The sequence below is a fragment of the Rattus norvegicus genome, chromosome 3, assembly GCF_021556685.1.
Source record: "Rattus norvegicus strain SHRSP/BbbUtx chromosome 3, alternate assembly SHRSP_T2T, whole genome shotgun sequence".
NCBI classification, from domain to species: Eukaryota; Metazoa; Chordata; class Mammalia; order Rodentia; family Muridae; genus Rattus; species Rattus norvegicus.
Genome location: NC_141536.1, coordinates 78,302,155 through 78,321,298, shown reverse-complemented (window position 1 = coordinate 78,321,298; position 19,144 = coordinate 78,302,155). Strand labels below are relative to the sequence as shown.

Here is a 19,144-nt window from a genome sequence, read left to right as displayed (position 1 = left end):
ACAAGGAGGCACTAGCCAAGGAAAGTTAGAGAGCAGTCGGTCCCAGTTTTGTATTCTGATTTGGTACTGTACTTTGATCTGAGCAGCAAGTGACACTCACCCTTTAAGCCCCCTCCTGTAAATAGTTAATTTTTCTCATTTTTCTCACAGACCCCAGAGCCCTTCCCCTTGTTGGTCCATGGGATACATGTTACCCAACTTCAGTTGATACTCAAATTGTCGAGCATCCAAAGGGTTAAAGGGGCCCGGAAAGGGACCCAGTAAGGGTTAAAATTATAAACGCATTTATCGCCCTCTGACTATTTTTTGGGTTGTAGACCGACAGCGTCGAAGCCGGGCAGAGCTAGGGGGCACCCTCGGATGGGCTTGCGCAAATGCCACAACTTTCCAGCACGACCCCCCGAAAGTATCCCGGGCGCAAAGTTGGCGCAGCCCGCTCCTCCTCCGCAGCGTCGCCCTCCCCGTGGGGCGCGCGGCGGGGACGCGCGAGCTCCCGCGCGGGGCCGGCTCGGGGGACGCGGGGCTCAGCGAGGCCCGGCTCCGGCCCCCTGAATTGGGGGGTCCGCGTCTGCCCCAAACGCCGCTTTCTTCCGTTTTCCATGTCATTTCCTGTACTAATAAGATGGTGGTCAAAGCAGGGGAGGAGAGCAGCAGCGAGTCGCCGCCGCGCTGCCGCTGGCGCTGAAACTTTGCCCGGCCGGGGACCCCGCGCGCGGCCGCCCCGTCCCGCCGCGTCCCGCCGCCCCGGCCCCGGCCCGGCCCGCCGCCCCGCGTGGGAACCCGCGAAGGTGAGTGGGCCCGGTGGCCACCGTGGCCATGAACGTGAACATGGCTTCGGAAGACGCTGGGCGGCTCGCCAACCGGCGCGGGGGCCGCGGCGACGAGTGCACGGGGACACTGGGGAATAGGGCGCAGGCGGGCGACTGGGCACCGGCCGGAGCACCGAGAGCGGGGTGGGTCCCAAGGTGGCCCAGGCCCGCAGGTCGTCGCCGCCGCCCGACGCGGGCCTCGGGCGGCCCAGCCTCCGCCTCCTTCCTCCGCGCACTCGCCCGCCTTGTTCCACTGTAGCCTTTTCCTCGGCTCCGCCGCGCGCTGACGGACGCGGCCGCCGGCCAATGGGAGCGGCTTCCCGGGCCCGGCGTTCGCAAAGAGAACGCGTAGACAGGGGGCAGGGCGGGGCGAGGGCGGGATGCAGCTGCTGGCCTAGTTGCAGGGACCTGGTCGCCGGTGCTCCGGGGCCAGGCTGGGGGGCTTGGGGACTGCATGTCTCTCTGCGACCTGCCGCGGGCCTGGGGCGGCGGAGGGAGGGCGTGCCTTTCATCTATTTTAAGACTTGGTTGCGGCGTGGACTCTTCGGGAATTCGCCCCCGAGTGTCGTCTCCACCCCCCACCTCCTCATTCCTGGTCCCTAAGGTACTATGTGATGCAGAAACTGCAGAAACTTGGTGGCCAATGACCTTCCTCCGTCAAGGCCAGCGTGCCCTAGGCAAGTCGCTGCAGGGACTACCGAGCAACCTTGGGCTAATACAGCAAAAAGTTGCGGGTGTCTTGAGCCGGTCAGAGTAGGAGCTCAGACCCTTAGAATGAGTTGGTGACCTAGAGGAAGAAAGTCTATCTTTTGTTTTTTGACCGTGGGTTCGTGTGGAGGACAGCCGTGGTCTGTGATTTAAAGTGATCTAGAAGAAGCACGCCCAGCCCTTTGTGCGTGGGGACTGCGAGCGGTGAAGGGAGCCTGCTCTTCATCTTGGGAATCCTCTAAACTTTGGGAGTTTTTTCTATCTGAAGCAGAATAATTTTCCATGAAGTATGATGCCCGTGGCACCCCAGCTTGCCTTGCCCTCTTGTCCCCTGCAGAGGAAGGCAGGGACTTTCCTAGGGTCTTGGTTGGTGGAGTACGGTGTATGGGTCAGAAGTCCCATATTCCTCTCATCTCTGGGGAGCCAGGCATGGATCTTCTGGGAACTTTCTGGGCACACGGCCCAGGCCCCTTGGTTTTTTTAGTTTCATGGAAAGGGCATCTTCAGGATCCTTCCCACGGGGCTTTGGATTTTGCAGGACTGTAGTTGATCTCTCCGAGGGGGCTCTTCCCTGCAGCGGGCTCAGTGCAGCCTGTCTGGGAGTCAGCTGGGAGAGCATTGAGATAGTACCTGGCTCGGGGTCAGGCTCCTGGTTTCAGAAGCTAGAGCTTTGATCCCAGGCGATGCTCTGTGAACCATCTTGGGTATCACAATTATTTGTCAGATCCCAGCCTGCTCCACCCAGCCCCTAACTGACAGTGCCCCCAGAGCAGGTGCTCTCAGCGTGTGTTACCTCAAGAATGAGGAGCACTTGTCCCAGGAGTCCTTAATCTGTCATCACAGACATCACCTCCAGCCTGAGTTACTGGAGTTTTCTGGTCCACATGTTTCTTAGGTTGGTTCTCCGAGGTGTCTGATGAGTCTTCCCTCTCACTTACTCTTCACGAAGACTCAACATGGAGTTATGAGAAAGCCTGAAAGGGGCAAAGACCATTGGAGGAGGAGTTGGGGGGTTGGAGTTATGCTGCCTTTGTGGTCTCTCACTTGGGGATCCTAACGTACTCCTGGCCTTCCTCCTTAAGTTTCCTCCAGCATTGATCTCTATGGTGTCTCTGCCTCCCTCATCCCAGTCAGTCCACCCATCTCCAAGCCCAGGAGACTCTCTTTAGTGAATCTTACCCATCCAGATTCCTAACTGCTCCCCACTGGCACATTGGTGAACAGTATGCGTTCCCAGGACAACTGCTGAGTCTGACATAAGGCACCTGCTCTTGCCCTGTTCCCTGTGGTATAACTGGGGTCACCTCAGGCTCCCAGTTCCGGCTCCCGCCCCATCCTCCTGTCTGCCTAGTGAAGTTCTGATAAAGTATCAGATTGTTGCTAACTGTAACATCTGCCTATAACATGTCTCTCCCTTCCCCTCTCCCTTCCTCTCAGCCTCATCTCCCGCCCTCCCCACCTCTCTGTGCCCAGCCCAGTCTGCCCCAGTCTCTCTTGGCGTCATGACCTAGGATTTATGAATGAGTGAAAGACAGTGAGGGGCAGGGTGGTGTGGAAATGTCTGCTGTTTTTAGATTTATTTATGTGAGAACACAATCACTTACACCACAAGAGGGCATCGGATCTCATTACAGATGGTTGTGAGCCACCATAAGGTTGCTAGGAATTGAACTAGGACCTCTGGAAGAACAGTCAGTGCTCTTAACTGCTGAGCCATCTCTCCAGCCCCCGTGTCTGGTGGTCTTTATTGCTCTCCTAAAAGTATTTCCAGCAAATCGAGGTACACCACAGGGTTGACTTCAGGTCCTCTCATTCTAGGTCAAGGCCCTGTGACTAGCTAGTGAGTTGGGACCCACAGAGATGTGTACTTGTGGCTCTGAGCATTTAGCTGTCAATGCAAGACTCTAAGGGTCTCGTGCTTGGTGGTGTGGCATCTAATAGCAGGATTGGAACTGCCTCCGTGTCACTCCATGAGCAGTGTACCTTGATGGTCCATAGTACCAGGCAGTACACTTGAGAGATAGACCTTTGTTATTTTAAACTACTGAGACATCAGGCTGGTTTATTGTTACAGGATAGCTTATGCCACCTCCTCCAAGAAGCTTCTCTGGACTAGGCTAAACCTTGGGTTACAGGTGTTTCTGGTCTCATCCTTCTCTCCTTGGATTTGTGTTTTACTTGGTGATATCTTACGTCCTCATGACCATGGGTCCTGTTTCAGGTAAGTGGCTTGTGTCTGAGAGCTGCTCAGGAATGCACTCTCTGAGTACTTGGTCCCGACTGGGAATCACCAAGGGCAGAGTCCAAGGACAGGCAGTGTGCCCCAAGCTTCCCTGAGCTGCAGTCCCAGCAGGAAGGTTTCAGGCGCAGCATTAAATAACTCGTAGAGGGCAAATGTGAACAAACTCTTGGTCCTTGCAGGTGTCTGGACCCAGCAGTGCTGAGCTCCAGAAAACTATGATAGGTAATTCCAGGAGGGGGGGGGTGGGATGAGACTAGAGATCTTGCGGTCTCTGTTGACTTAAGGGGTGATTCAGTGAAAGGGCAGGGCTGAGGGGGAGAGGATGGCGGTGACACCAGCTAGTGTTCCCTGAGGGTTTACACCCCTCAGGCCCTAAGTAGTCCCATCCTGTATGGGTCATTTTCTCAGGACAGTGAAACACCCAAGGCCATTTATTGCCTGAGGCAAGGGCATTCATTTAGCTAACAGTTTTGGCATCTGAAGGTCCAAACAGCATGGTCCGAGCTCCAGGAAGATGTCTTGGAGTGTCTCAGTGTGCTGGATAGCACCATGACAGGCAAGATCACATGGTAAGACAGGAAGTCTGGAAGGAGCCTCTTCAGAGACCTCATCAGGGATACACACACACACACACACACACACACACACACACACACACCAGTGACCTAGGGACCTCCTAGTAGGCCCCATTCTTTAAATGCTACCACCCCTGTACTGCCCCAGGGCCTTCAAACATGTGAACCACTATCATTAGGGCACACTCAAATACTAGCCACTCAATACCACATCCCACAAGTGTTTCACAGATGGGGAAACTGAGGCTTTGAGAGGCAGGTTGAGAGGTATAGAGCTTATGGCACGATCAGAATCAGATGTCACCTGCAAGTGGTCTTTTGGAGCAAAGACAGAAGACCCTGGGAGCCCCCTGGATAGGATTGGCAGGGTATAGAAGGAGAGAGAGAGAGGAGAGGCAGCAATGTGGGGAAGCAATTTGTGACCAGCCTTGGAGAGGCAAGAGTGAGTCAGTGGCTGGTGAGTATGTGTCTGTGAGAGGGTGGAAAGGGCGTGTGTGTGTGTGTGTGTGTGTGTGTGTGTGTGTGTGTGTGTTTACATATATATGTATATAAAATAGAGCAAGCTCTGTGAAAGTGTAGTGTGTTTGAGCAGAGATGTGTCTGGCCCAGCAGTACCTGGGAGCGGGGCTTGAGGACTTGTTCTGAAGCTGGCTGGTAATCTCCACCTCTGACTGGAGCCTGCAAGTCCTAGGAGGCCCTAGAGCCCCATGTTCTCAGAGTGGGGCCAGGGAGGGGCATTTCGGCAGCTGGCCCAGGGGCCATGGCAGAAAAACAAGCCGTGCAGAAAGAAAAAAAAGCCAGAAGAAAGAAAAATGTGTGTTGTTATTTTTAAAAAGCCTATTTCCTATTGCAGATTTGGGTCTGCTGATACTGAGGGCTGATGTTCACATACACTAGAGACATTCCCCATCCCAGCACCCAAAAAATTGCAGGAGGAGAAACCTGGGCCTGGGTGTCATCCTGTGCTTTGTTCCTCCAAGAAGCTTATGTATGGGGCGTGGGGCCACCCAGTCCTTGCCTTACACAGCTCACAGGCCCACACATAGCTAGGCACCAGGAAAGGTGGTTATAGGTTCCAGTGGAGAGGAAGGGGATACCTGGTCACGGCAGTCTCCTCAGGGGAGGAAGCCTTCAGGATGGACTTTGGAGGATGGGCTGGATGTAGAAGAGAGAGAGAGAGGCATCAGAGCTAGTCAGGGCTGGTGGGCAGCCTTGGAAAGATGGCCTGTGGTTGGTGAGTGTGTGGGTGCAAGAGGGAGGGACAAATATCGGAGAACAACATCCTGGTCCTGCCCTCCGACAGGAGCTCCATCTCCCTGGAGTATTGCTCCCCAGTTAGCTTTGTACTGGCTCCATCTTCAGCACCAGGACTGCCAAACTACTGCCTTCTGGGGCGTTTTCCTGTTTAGCATTGCAGCCCACACAACTCCCTGCCTCAGCTTCCTGCTTTCTCTCTTTATAACGAATCTTACGCCGTACTCACCTGTTTTATTTATTTCTCCCCCTCTGTTCTCAGAGAGCTGGAGATTATCTGGTGCTTGGTTCACCCCTGGGAACAGTTTAGGGTTTCACGATTGTGGTCTGGAAGCTGTGTGAAATTGTGAAGGAATGGGGGGCTCACTCCTCAGAAGGTGCTTTTCCCCCTCACAGTCCCTTCATCCGTGTTTCCCCAGTCTGTGGTTTGAGACACCGAGGCTCAGAAAGGGAGAGGGCTTCACTGCCAGTAAGCTGTGCACCTCTGGGATTTGAAGCTGGTTCACCTGGCTCCTGCCTAACCCTGACCCCAGTTCTCAACGAGGTTGGGATAGTTGTGCTGGCCAAGGAGTTTGCACACTGGTGGGCTGTAGGGAGCCTCCGAGGGATCTTACATGACACGGTGAGCAGATCCTTGTTCTAGAGTGCACAGGCTGCATAGAAGCTGCAGAGCTGATGGAAGAGGAGGAACCTACGAAAGGAGATGATTACACGTCAGAGTGGACAGGTGAAGGTTCAGCTCAGGTGGGCAGAGAATCCTAGTGTTTATCTTTTAGATCTGGGACCCTGACGGGAGAGAGAAGCTGGGAAGATACCAGGTTGGTGGGGTTGACCTTGTGCCCTGCAGAGGACCTGCACCTTAGGTCAGGTCCCTGGTCCTGCTGCTTGTCAGCAGGGATGTCCTAACGGGAGAAGGCCGCTCCCCTGACTGGCCATTCCCTGTCTGTGGAGTGAGAATAATAACCCAGTGGGGCTGTACAGACCGCTCACTGCAAGCACTGGGCAACCAGTGACTGGTGTCAGGTCAACTTGGAGCCATCTTTCAGGATGTAGAGTCACTGTGCACCAGGGGAGCATGTCCTAGGCACGGACATAATCTTTATTCCTGACCGAGGTACCTGAAAAGAGATGGACAGAGGTCTCCGTGCTCGCCTTTGATCTGGCAAATTCCCCTCTATGTTGTCAGTACCAAATTGAAGACAAATTGAAGCTCCCCAAGAGGGCTGCTGGAAGGAAGATGGTTTGAGTACCATGGTCCTTGACAACAGCTGCTTTTCACATTTATGGATGGAGGAAGCTGGGCTCAGAGAGGTCGCTTGGCCAGCTGAAGGGCACACAGCTTCAACTCCCCCCCAGTCACCCTGTGAAAGCTACATCACAAAGGAAGCCTTATGGGCTACTTTATGTCTTATCTAATAATCCCCTCAGGTTTCTTTGGCTGCTTAAAGCGGATTTGATTGGTAGGGTCTTGGCACAGCTGTTTTCAGGACCTTTTCCATGGAGTACATTTGGCTACACCAAGAGTCTCAGATGCAGTGGCGATGGGGGAGGGGAGCAGACACAGGCAGTTGGTACCCTGCCTCCTGGCATCAGCCTCAGAGTGGAGTAGCTGTGCAGGGCTGGGTTCTATCTTTCCAGTGAGACACACCTGAACCTCCGGAGCTTTCTGCAACCTGTGGAATTTTCTCTCCCCTCCTACACAGAAGGAAACCCAGCCTTCTCCTCACGGCTCTGCCTACTCCCAGAGCCTTTATACAAGGTCCCAAGGCAGGCAGGCCACATCATAGGACACCCCATTGTGCCATTGAGGAAACTGAGTGTCTTAGTCAGGGTTTCTATTCCTGCACAAAACATCATGACCAAGAAGCAAGTTGGGGAGGAAAGGGTTTTATTCAGCTTAAACTTCCACATTGCTGTTCATCACCAAAGGAAGTCAGGACTGGAACTCAAGCAGGTCAGGAAGCAGAAGCTGATGCAGAGGCCATGGAGGGATGTTTCTTACTGGCTTGCCTCCCTTGGCTTGCTCAGCTTGCTTTCTTATAGAACCCAAGACTACCAGCTCAGGGGTAGCACCAGCCACCATGGGCCCTCCCACCCTTGATCACTAATTGAGAAAATGCCTTATAGCTGGGTCTCGTGGAGGCATTTCTTCAAGGGAGGCTCCTTTCTCTGTGATAACTCCAGCTTGTGTCAAGTTGACATACAAAACCAGCCAGTACACTGAGGCTCAGAGATCAGAAGTGACCTTATAGGAATCACTTGCTTTAGAGAGGCCAAACTCCACATCCAACCTTTCCCTGTGCCCAAGGACCTCACTCCTGGGTATATTTTATAGTAACTGGTGTCCATACTCAGGGACGGTTGTTAGTGAACACAGGAGAGCAGGCTATACAGGTGGGGTATGGTGTGACTTAACCTTGAGCTGACCTGGTGTGGACATGTCTGAGAAGGTGTGGGACCTGGCTCAGACTACAGTCCCAGCAGAGTCAGGGTGACTTGTATCTGTCCCTGTGTATCTGTGTAAAGCCCCTGTGCAGGCCCATGAAGCAAGTCAAACTAGCCAGGAAGGTTGGTGTTTGCCGAAGATTCTGTGTCCCAGCCCGGAGGTGTGGTGAAGAGAGAGAAGCCCCTTGCCTCAGGAAGGGGGAGAGGAGGTGTACCAAAGAGACTTGTGACTTAGTGGATATTGGAACATGCTTATCCCTCTCAAGAAATATCGAGATTCCTGTGGGCTTCTCCAAAGCCCCAGTACCAGCCATGCCTGCAGAGGGCACATGAGTGTGCACGGTCCTGCTAGCCACAGCTGCCCCACTGTGCTGATGTTATTGGATCCGGTTTGTAAAGGTGAAACAAGGGTCCAAAGGGTCCAAAGAAGTACACAGATAGGAAAGGCTGAGCCAAGATCACCCACTCTGTGTCACTGCTGGTGGTGGCCAGGCTGAGGGATCTTTGCACTGGGTGACGGTGGCTTTCCTGTTTCACCCCTGAGCTGCAAGGTAGTGCAGCAGAAACATAGAGCACGAAGAACTTTGTAGCCCAGGCCAGTCTGGGGAATGGATGGCTCTTGGCACAAGTGCAGCTGTATTGTGGGGTGGTTGGGCCTATCTACCCAACATTTTGTCACCACATAGTTGAACAATATTCCCTCGGGGTCTGGGAATGCAAGCACACTGCTGCATGGCTCTCCTTGGAATGCTAGGCTGACAGCAGCCTGGCCAGTGCCTCGCAGGGAATGCTGGGTGGACCTCTGCCCTAGGTGAGCAGCTTTGAGTTATTCTTCTGCTACAGATCCGTCAAGGGAGTGTCACGAGGTCCCCATGCCATTCTCACTGTGGTTTGCAAACACAACCAAGGGCCACTGTTTGGAAGCTGAAACCGAAGGTGCTTTTATTTAACTACAGGCAACTTGAGTGTTTCCAGCTCCCATCCTGACTGTAAGTGAAGGCAGGGAGTGTGAGGATTGGCCTAGGCAATGGAGAAGAGTGCATGCAGGTTCACTTTCCAGAGGTAGGGGAGCAGTGGGACACCCCTCATAAAAGCAGAAGTGTGTTTGTAAAGGGAAGGGAATTTGGGCATTGAGAACAGAAACGTGGAGGTAAGCATCAGGAAGACCTGCCATCCGTTGAGTTATAAGTGGTTTTGGCATTTGGGAGAGGGGGAAGATGGCCCTAGAGACTGGACGGACTCGCGTGGAGCTACTGAGGAATTCTTAATTGTTCCTTAGTAGGGGTGAGATGCAGCTAGCTTTTAGGTTGAGAATTTCTGTCTCTGTAGCAGGAGGCTTGGAACAGTCATGGTTATTTAGAGGAGGGATAAGACCACTCTGGGATACAATCCTTCTTTTGTTAGGGAGGCTGTCCTGGGCTCAGTGGAATGAGTTGCCAGGGAGTAGCTGTCTGCTCATTCTATGAGGCAGCCCTGGTTGATGAGCCAGCAGGCCCCTAAGGTGAGGCCACAGCCTTCCTAAGCTGTCCTGGTCGTGAACTTGTGTTTGCTGGCTGGGGGTGAAGCTTCATTCCCCCACCTCTAACACTAGAGCTCCAGGGTTGTGACCTGGAGAGCAGCCAGTGGAGTGTCCAGGTTCTTTGACCTGGTGGGTCCTGTGCCAGGAGGAGGGAAGCTGGGGCTTCTTGTCGAGGCTGGTGTTACCTGAGTTTCACCTGCCATCTGGAGAGCTGGGGTCAGAAGGGACAGTGGCCTGCAGTTGTTTGCCAGGTTGATTCTCTAATGGTCAGGTCTGAGGTCAGCATTTCTGCCTCACCTGGAAGCTGGGCCCAGCCTGCACCACTCCAAGGGAGCACAGCATAGTGTGAAGAGGGAGCACGGCATAGTGTGAAGAGGTTACTCCCTCAGCTCTCTCCCAGGCTCTTTTTTTGAGCTTAAGGGACCCACCTTGTACTTGGTTTCTGGGAAGAACCCAAGGTGTGCCTGGGCCTGCATGTGGCCACAAGCCCAAGGAGGGGGGCTTCCCAGGAGGGAGCTGAGGGAGCACCCCTCCCACTAGCTCCAGCCTCTCCCTTCTCCTTGGGGCCCTGTTAAGGGTGCCCTGGCTCACTCTCTCGGTTAGGTTCCCAGACCAGCTGGGTCCTGCTGCAGCCGCAGGCTGGGTAGCTGCTGTTCAGGGGAGTCTGTACTGCAGAATGAGGTGGGGCAGGGCAGGCCTTCTTCACCTGACCCAACTTGGGCTTCAGGCCAACCAGCCTGGAGTCACTGAGGTGCTTTTGGCTTTGACGTGTCTCTGGTCACACTGGAAGAGTGGCACTCTGTCGGGGGAGCGGATCCTAGGCCAGTGGTCTCAGGTTTCCCTCTGCTGCCTTCCCTCCCTGAAGCTGGCAGCTTCCCTGGCTAATGTCATGCAGGACCACCTTGCTTCCTCATGTCCCTCTTTCTCAAAGAACACCCAAAGCCTGTTTGGCAGGGTCTCCCAATGTAATCTTCTAAGGTTGCACCCGGGAGTCAGGGCTCAGTCAGGTGCTCGGTTTGTCTCAGGCACCATTTAGTATACCCCCAATAACAGCTCCCTGCTCCTCACATCTCTGCCTATGCTTTGATTGTTTGTTTTGAGACAGGGTCCAACTATGTAGTCCTGGCTGGTCTGAAACTCTCTGTGTCGATCAGGGTGACCTCAAGTTCACAGATCTGCCTACCTCTGTCTCCTAAGTGCTAGAACAAAAGGCACGTGCCACCACACCCAGCAAGCCTAACTGTCTTGGAGGCCAGACACTGCCCATTTATTTTCTTGGTGCCTTGGGTCTCCCTAGAGTGTGGCTGTGACTGCTGGTGTGAGTGGAGACACTGTTTTTCACAAGGACGTGAACTGATATTAACTTATTCATAGCCAGCTTGGGAGATGCGCCATTGGCCCAATTGGCGGACGAACTAGCTGGGTCTCCCAGGTCTATTCCTCCTGGCTCTTCTGTCCACACTGGAGTTGGCTTGAAGTAGTGATGTCATCAGCATTGACATCACTGACACATGGTCCTGACCTGGGGTTTAGCTGGGACTGTGCCAGGTTCAGGCTGTTTGGGGTTAGGGTTCACTGGACAGTTAGGGCTCTTGCCTGGGTACAGTGTCATAGTCAGGTACTTGGCCCCATGAGCACTTGGTATGTTTGCCTGCTTCTCCTATTTCCTTTCGGAACGTCACCTCTGAATCATTCCTCTCAGATGAGCCCTCTATCCTGAAGCACCCCGGAAGCTGGACAGGAGCTGGGCAGCTTCTGGGAGGGAGGCTGAGGTCACTGCGAAAACTGGGTGGTGTGAGGAAGGGAAGGCCATTCACAGTACCCAGGCTGTTCACCTCTGATTGCCTAAGCCACTTCTTAAGTCAAAATGGGGCCCACATTGCCTAGCTCCCCTCCCCCTATCTAGCTGTGTACAGTGCTTCTCTAAAATGACTCTACATGCTGCTTGATAGGCCTTAGGTTCCTGCTTCCCAACGAGACTCGGCAGGGACACCCAGCCCACCTGTCCATGGGGTATTAGAATTTTCCCTGATGCTCCTACCCCTATTGTAGGTGATTGTGTTTCTGGGGGGTGAGGTGGGTCGTTCTCCTAAGGCAGAGCTCTGTCTTTTAAATTTCGTTGTGCTGAGTTTTAATCCCATAAGGATCATACAACATGTATTTGCTGTAGAAGTGGGATGTTGACAAATAAGGCTTTCCTTAGCAGCTCCACATGCCCAGCTCTTCCGCAAGGCTAGCATCACAGTTGCTGTGGCCCTGCAGAGCTCTTTCTGTATACAGTCTGACAGTATGTAGCAGATGGACGGCGATAGTCGTCTGTAGTATTGATTATTGGGTACATTGACTTTCAACATTCTACCTAGGGAAAAAAATCTGGCTTTTCTGGAGGGAAGGAGGGAGGGAGGGAGGGAGGGAGGGAAGGAGGGAGAGAGAGAGAGAGAGAGAGAGAGAGAGAGAGAGAGAGAGAGAGAGAGAGAGAGAACAAACGAACATGTACTAGTGCATGCAGAGACCAGGGATCAGTGTTGGATGTTTTCCTCAGTCAATTTCCACACTTTGCGACCTCGTGGCTGCCAGGGTCTCTCTCTCACCTAACTCGGAGCTCGCTGGTTTGGCTGGACTGACTGGCCCCAAACCCCAGGACACTTTCTGCCTCCTCAGATTTCAAGAACGCTTTGGTGCACCTGGCTTTTCTACATCACTAGGGTTTGAACTCGGGTCCTTATACACAGCAAGCACTTTCCTGACTCAGCTGTCTTCCTGTTCTCCCCCACCGGCCTCTCTTTGCTATGTAGCCCAGGCCAGCTTCCAGCTCGTTGGTCCTCCTGTCTCGGTGTTCTGAACTGAGATTACAGGCTTGAGCCACCAAAGCCAGTTTGGTTATGTTTTCACATGGAGACCTACCATCTTTTTAAAGACACTAATACATAGTACTTGGAAGTCATTGTTATTTAGCCATTCGCCCCGATGGACATTTATGTGTATGTTAGCTATGATTTTATCCAGAACTTCATTGGGCCTCTCTGGAGTTGCTCTTGCTGGGTTAGGGGAACCTGCCATGCTTTAAAAATGTGTTATCCGATATTTGAGGTGTGTCCATTGAGAGTTTGTGGAGAGCCAGACACCTCCCATGGATGCTGTTATGCCAGACTCTCTCCTCTTTTGAGCTGCTTCCGTGGCTCCGGAGTCTCCTCTCCTTCACAGTCCCCTTTCCTGTCCTTGTTCTAGTGGCTCAGTTCTGGTGAGCTGGAAGCAGGGAGAGATGGTGGTGGTGGTGGTTCAAAAGATCAGCAGCCTCTGGAATCAGAATGCCTGGGTTGAAATCCTGACCCAACTCCTCCAGAGCCACTATTTGTAGAACTGTGGCACTTCTGTGGCTTGGCCATATCCACTGTGAACCAGAAATAACAACAGCACTCACATCATTGAGCAGCCCTGAGTGCAAAGAGCTGGCCAGGCAAAGGGTAGGCACCCAGCAGTGTCCTTGTCATGGGATCCTGCCCCTGCTTTAGTTCACCATCGCCTCACTGGGCACGGAGCCCACGTCCCTGGTGAGCAGCCTGGGTTGGCTCTCGCCTTTGTGACGCCTCCATTCCCAGCCCAGTGGGTGTCCCAGAGGACACTGCTGCCTGGGAATGCAGTGGGTGATCAGATTTCTACCCTGCTGGCCCTGAAGGTTCTGGACTGGGGCCTGCAGAAAGGGAAAGTGGTTGTCCTGGTCATTTTCTGTGAGGAGGTGGCCAGGAGCACAGTACCTAACGTAACCCCACACTTTGGACACATTTACTAGTCTTCAATGGGGCCGTTGTGGCTGTGGATTTGATCTCTGTTGGCCTGCAGGGTGGGCAAGAGAAGAAAGCTACTTGGGCCAGACTTTCCCCTGGGCGCTGGGTGTCTTAGCACCATGTTGGCCCAGGCAAGGGTTTGCCTCGGCCTCTGGATCACATCATTCTCCTGGCTCCCTGTTGGGAGAATGGCTTCCGACTCGTCCTTACCGCCCTTGCAAGCAGCAGAGTGTGCCCCGCCTGACCAGCTTGCCTTGTGAAACAGGTGCCCTGGCTGTGGCTGTTGCCCAGGAGGAGAACCAAGATTATAGATTCCTAAATGACGTTCTCAAAGCCACCCGCATGGTTGACCACTGGCAGGGCTGGGCATGGTAGCCAGGCCATCTGGCTGTCTATCCACTCCTTTCTTACAAGGCCACCCAATGTGATCATTTTGGCAGAGGGTGGCCAGCCGGGCAGCCTGCTTAGCCTTGCCTCTCTGGGCAGTGGCGTGTGGTCAGCGAGTGCAGACAGCTGGGATTACATTTTAAAAGCAGAGGAGTTTGTGGCTGGCCCAGCCCAGCCCTCCCCAGCACCAAGCCACACACACACACACACCCTCCTGGTAGTTGAAATGGCCAGCTGAAGAGTTGCTGCTCCAAGGTCCTCTGCCCTGTTAGAGGGCGGACACTGGGGACTCCCAGGGAAGCACAGAACAGCCATCATTGGTCCAGTTTTCAACTGGGAAAAGTAAGTCTTTGAAAGACTATTGGGCTAGAGGGTGCTGGTGGGCAGCAGGGCATCTGTCTGCTGCCTCTGTTCTAGCTGCTGGCTCCTGCTGGTCTGAAGGACCTGGCCATGCTCCGACTGAAGGTCGTGGTATAGTGTCAGAGGGATTTGAACAAGAGTCTGGTCTCACACCTCTCTTGTGTACTGAGCGCTTACCTGGTACTAGGTGATGTTCAGTGCCTTGTGATGAACCGGATACTTCTCAGACTAATCCATGGTGGCTGTATCGTTAGTTCCCATGTACAGCAGGGAAGCTGAGGCATGGGAGACAGCCTTGTCATGTAGCCCCGGCTGGCCTCAAGGGCTTCTCTTGCCTCAGTGCTCCCAAGTGCTGGAGTTGCAGGTGTGCTTGGCTTCTTCTTACTTCTATCGCAGGCTGCAAGGGACCCTTCAGACTGTGAAATAAGGGCTTTTCTGGGAGCACCGATGACTGGGTGGGGGGCTTCTGGGAGCCACCTGGACTCTACATGCCAGTTTTGATGGAAAGAGGCCCATGCAGTGCAGTTTGAAAGCTCTGTACCCAGGGCCCTGGACACAGCAGCTGTGCTCACTCTGGGAGAACTGCAGCAGAGCTGATTTGAACTACATCCCAGGGAGGAGACGACGCTTCTCCCAGCTGTCCACACGGCAGTTCAGCTGCCAGCCCCTGGAATGGAGGTACATTCTCTCTGCAAGGATGGCTGTGGCTGTTCCTGGTGCTGGCTTTGGCTTCCTCTGGGGCCAGAGGGACTGAGGGCAGACAACGTGCCCACCTTTATACAGGACACTTGTGTTGCCATTGAACTCTATCAGCCTACAATGCTCACCCACTCCCAACCCAAGCCCCCCCCCCCCGAGCAGATCTCTAAGAAGGCTCAGGAGGGTGAGGTAACTTACCTGACTCACTTGCCTTCCGATGAACCCTTCCTCTGGTGGCTCCTGTGTCTCTCATGGATCCCACGTATAGAAACAGTTGCCTAAATGAGAACTAGACCCAGGGTCTGTCTCTATTGGGCCTGGTCAGTGCTATGAGTGGCACAGCCACATAGGCCCCTGTATGCAGGGAGTCCTTCACTCCCACCCAGACTTACTCTCTGCATGAACAGCCCAATAGCAGGACCTCTGCAATGGCATTCACCCTTGCCATGTGGCCTTTTGTAAGCCCCACTCCCTGGGTTAGTAAGGAACCTCCCTCTACCTGGCCAGTGGATAGAACATGGAGGTCTTGGTGTCTAGTGCCTGAGACTGGAAAACACATAGGAGGTGTGGGGGGGGGGCTGCCAGTGTCCCCTTGTCACACTCACCTCAGGGCTGGAGACCAGGCAGAAGTACCAAGCATGGGAAAGCACCCCACCTCGTGGGAAGCAGGAGTCTGGGTTCAGATCCTGCTTGGTTGTTTCCCTGTAGTTGCCCAAGCATCCCCTCTGAGCCGAATCTCCCTCACCTGTGAACTGAGGGCAGTGGGAGGGGTACCCGCAGGAACCCAAGCATGTCTGTTTGCTGGAGGTCTGCTGCCAGGGAGGGGACAAGGAGGGACTTAGAAAAGCTCTAGAGTCTGTGCCAGAAGCCCAGGAAGCTGAGGCCAGAAATAGAAGAGCCCGGAGACAGGAGCTCCAGATGGCCAGGCTGCCCTCTGCCCACCCCAGAGGCCAACCCAAGCCTGTGTACAGTCCTCCCTCCAGGGGCTGGTCATAGCATAAATTACTCCTTGGCAGGGCGGACTAATTTTACCTTCTTGGTTTTCATGATTCATTTCCCATTCGGGAACCTGTGAGAAATGGAAAAGGCTCCTAGTTGAGTGCTGGGTACCAGCTGTAGTGGCATGCCGTGTCCATGTGGGGTGCCCCACTGGGTTATCACGATTTGGTCTAATGCTGCAGTGGATCCCAGGGCTGGGATCGATCAGCCTTTTCCATAGTTTACTTGGCTTCTGTGGTGGAGTAGCTTGACAGGAAGGTGTTTGTTACTTGCTGGTCAGGCACTGGGAGTTTGCATAAGGCTACCTTCTCTCCCTGCACTGTGGTCACAGAAAGCCAGAGCAAGCAGGTGCTAAAGGAAATGAAGCCCAATCACCTCATTGTACTCACAGGTAAAGTGGGGCTCAAAGCCTAAGTGGAAGAAGTCCCAGGCTCAAAGCAGCCCAGCCTGACTTGTTTCATTTTATAAAGGGACAGCAGGAGGCTTCCCTAGTTATGATCACACCAGGGCATCTCCCTCTGGCACTTGCCTTCCCTGGTTCTACTTGAGCTGCTCCTTGCGGGGACCTAGCTGCCTTTGCTCTGGTTCCCAGCCTCCTGTACCTCTGGGAGCACAGGATTTCATGCACTTCAGCTCAGAGTCTGCGGGGTTCAGCATAAGGGAGCAGTTCAAAGGAAGTCGAGCTGGCAGACTGGATGCTTCCCAAGTCGTCATCATCTGGGACCTGTCCTCAGTCTGCCACATAGGTCACCAGCTCAGAAGCCAGCACAGGAAACACAGGAGGCTGACTGTCTGCCTTCAGAGCTGGGGAACCAGGCCGGCTCATCTGAGCAGGGTTCCCACTTGCCTCCAGCACCCCGCCACCACGTGGAGCCACCTGTGCAGTGTAGCGGGCCTTTCTGGCAGCAGAGAGCAGACTGCCCAGGCTTTCCTGCGGAATCTTCTGTTTCTTTAAAGCTGTCAGAAATAAGAGTTGACATAGCAACAGCTGCCAGTTTGCCACCTACACTTCCTTCCTTCCTGCCGCCTCAGGGTGGACCAGGTTCTGCGGTGATTATCTTGTGGGATCCTCTTAGGAAGGCCTGTCCTCCTGAGCAGGATCCCTTCCTCTCTGTTGCAGACGTCACCTGTCCTACAGGCTTGCCTGGGAATAGTAGCAAGAGGGCAGGCTTTGGGCTGGTTAGACTCCATACGGCTTGAAAGCCGCCTAATCTCTCTGAACTTCCCTCTGAAAAGCAAAGGGAAGCTGTTCTCAAGGTTGTGGACTTCATGGAATTACGACCTGCCAGGAACTCAGCCGTCATGCAAAAATGGAAAGCACGTGGCTCAGCTCAGGGTCCAAGAGGATCCTGAGAGCTTCAGGCAGTGTTGGATCCAGCGGCTCACACAGTGTCTTCAGGACTCTGTCCATCCAGCCTTCTCCGCTTTCTTCTCTACTGGCTCCGCTCACAGGCAGCTCACTGGGGTGCCATTGTGGGTGGAGGGTGAGGCACAGGCCTGGCGGCAGGTACAGCTGTTCTGCATCCTTTTCTCTCATAGTGGTTTCCTGTGAAGCTCCATCTCTTCATCCATTGGCTGGGTCTCCTACCTGTCTACCCTGAGGAGATAAGAAGGAGGGAGGGAGGGAGGGAGGGAGGGAGGGAGGGAGGGAGGGAGGGAAGGAAGCTGCACTAACCCCTGTATATAGCTGATACAGTATGTTGATCCAAGCTCTGACTGGTTGGTCTTCACAATCATATACTCAACTGTCCCCAAAATACCAGGCAGTCGGTGCCAGAAAAATGAAGGGTCAGGATAAGGCATGCCCCTGGGCATAACTGCTGACCCATGAAGAGGGGAGCCTTGTTCTCTGGGTTCCCAGCACGTAGGACAGTGCTGATGTGGAGTTCTGGCACTGCAGGAGGACAGGTCACAAGGGAGGGAATGGGCGCCCTCCACTGGGTTTAGAAGACACCCCACCCTGCCAGGGTACTGACACATTAGTGCGGCTCCCCTCCCACCTCCTTCCGGAAGGCCTGTGAGGAAGGTCACCTTCCTGGCAGTGTTACTGCTCTGCAGAGGCTCTTCTGTCTGAGCTTGTCAGCTCCACCAGAGCAGTCCCACAACCCTAGTCTGTCCCACAGGTGTGACAAGCAGTCATTACAAGTGTTAGTGACCATGTCACCATATGTACGCAGGTGTATTAGCTGATGTCATCTCCCCCTGGGTCTCCTTCATCTGTAAGCTGTTGCTTGTCCTCCTTTGGAAGCAGAGCACCTGTTCCATCACTTGAAGGAAGGACACAGTGAGGAGTGAGATCATGCACACAGTAGGTGCTTGCGAAAGGCAGGGCCCATATACATCCCTCCCAGCCAGGATCTCTCCTAACACATGGGTCTGTACGTGAGCCCTTCCACCTTCGTGGAAAAAAGTGCTTTCTCTGGTCTTTATACATGACTGCTTCAGGCACAGGAGCGCGCGCGCGCGCGCGCGCGTACACACACACACACACACACACACACACACACACACACACAAGTTACAGAAGAATCCCAGGTTCATAGTGTCAGTACTAAAGTTCAAAGGATCAACTTTATAGCTAGCAGCTTAGCATGCAGTAGAAGCCCCAGCAGCTTAGCACACAGTAGGAGCCCCAGCAGCTCAGCACACAGTAGGAGCCCCAAGAGCTCAGCACACAGTAGGAGCCCCTACATGTCAGATGACTGAGTAGGTAGGGCAGGTAGATCACCCTGCCCTCAAATCGCATGGGAGGATGTGATGAGGATGCAGTGGGTTGCTGTATAGAGAAAGAACCCAGGGCTGAGAGCTCAGCACTCGTCATAGCAAACAGAGAAGCTGACATCCGTCTTCAGGAAGCCAGCAGGTATATGCTCATAGTTCCCTTGACCTACTTTATTACTATGTGACCCATGGCAGGAGTGGTTTGGGGGTCAGAGAACAGGAAGCCCTCCCAGCCAGAGATGGTCAGTGGAGTTGTTACAAGGATGCCCAGAACTCAGGCGGGCAGCCCTCCCCAATCTTGAGCATGCACTTATATAGTTCCCTGAACGAGGCATGTCAGGCAGACTCTGGCTCAGGAAGTCAGGGGTGGAGTCTAGGGTTCTGTTTTACCTGCCAAGCTCACCTCTCAACTCAACCTCATCAACTGCCCAGAGCCATGCAGCATGTGAAAATACTTCTAAGTACCAGACCCATTCTGTGTGTACCACCGATGCTACTGTGTATTTGAAAATAGATTTATTGTTTATGTGTGTGTGTGTGTGTGTGTGTGTGTGTGCGTGCGTGCATGTGTGCGGATGTACACGTGCTGTGGTCTATGTGTGGAGGTCAAAAGATAACTTGAGTCAGTCCACTCCTTCCAC

The 19,144-nt window shown here is 53.8% G+C and overlaps 1 protein-coding gene and 1 long non-coding RNA gene across 6 annotated transcripts in view; one reads left to right on the top strand and one right to left on the bottom strand.

Annotated features, from left to right (window-relative positions):
- Positions 1-477: 477 nt before the first annotated feature.
- Prdm11 (PR/SET domain 11) overlaps positions 478-19,144 on the top strand; it is a 79,422-nt gene continuing 60,755 nt past the window's right edge. For 3 of the 4 annotated variants that reach the window (XM_087654531.1, XM_087654533.1, XM_087654534.1), the window contains exon 1: positions 478-788. In XM_087654531.1, coding sequence (XP_087510657.1) covers positions 600-788 — 189 coding nt within the window. In that variant the 5' untranslated portion in view covers positions 478-599. 4 annotated transcript variants of the gene reach the window in all.
- On the bottom strand, positions 11,660-17,546 carry LOC134486128 (uncharacterized). 2 transcript variants are annotated; one of them, XR_015683659.1, is made up of 5 exons: positions 15,816-17,546; positions 15,389-15,535; positions 14,982-15,061; positions 14,262-14,857; positions 11,660-12,943 (listed from the first exon to the last, which is right to left on the bottom strand). It is a non-coding gene; the product is annotated as an uncharacterized LOC134486128 (long non-coding RNA). The 2 variants fall into 2 exon arrangements; XR_015683658.1 differs by lacking the exon at positions 15,816-17,546 and having other exon boundaries at positions 14,262-14,751; positions 15,389-15,546.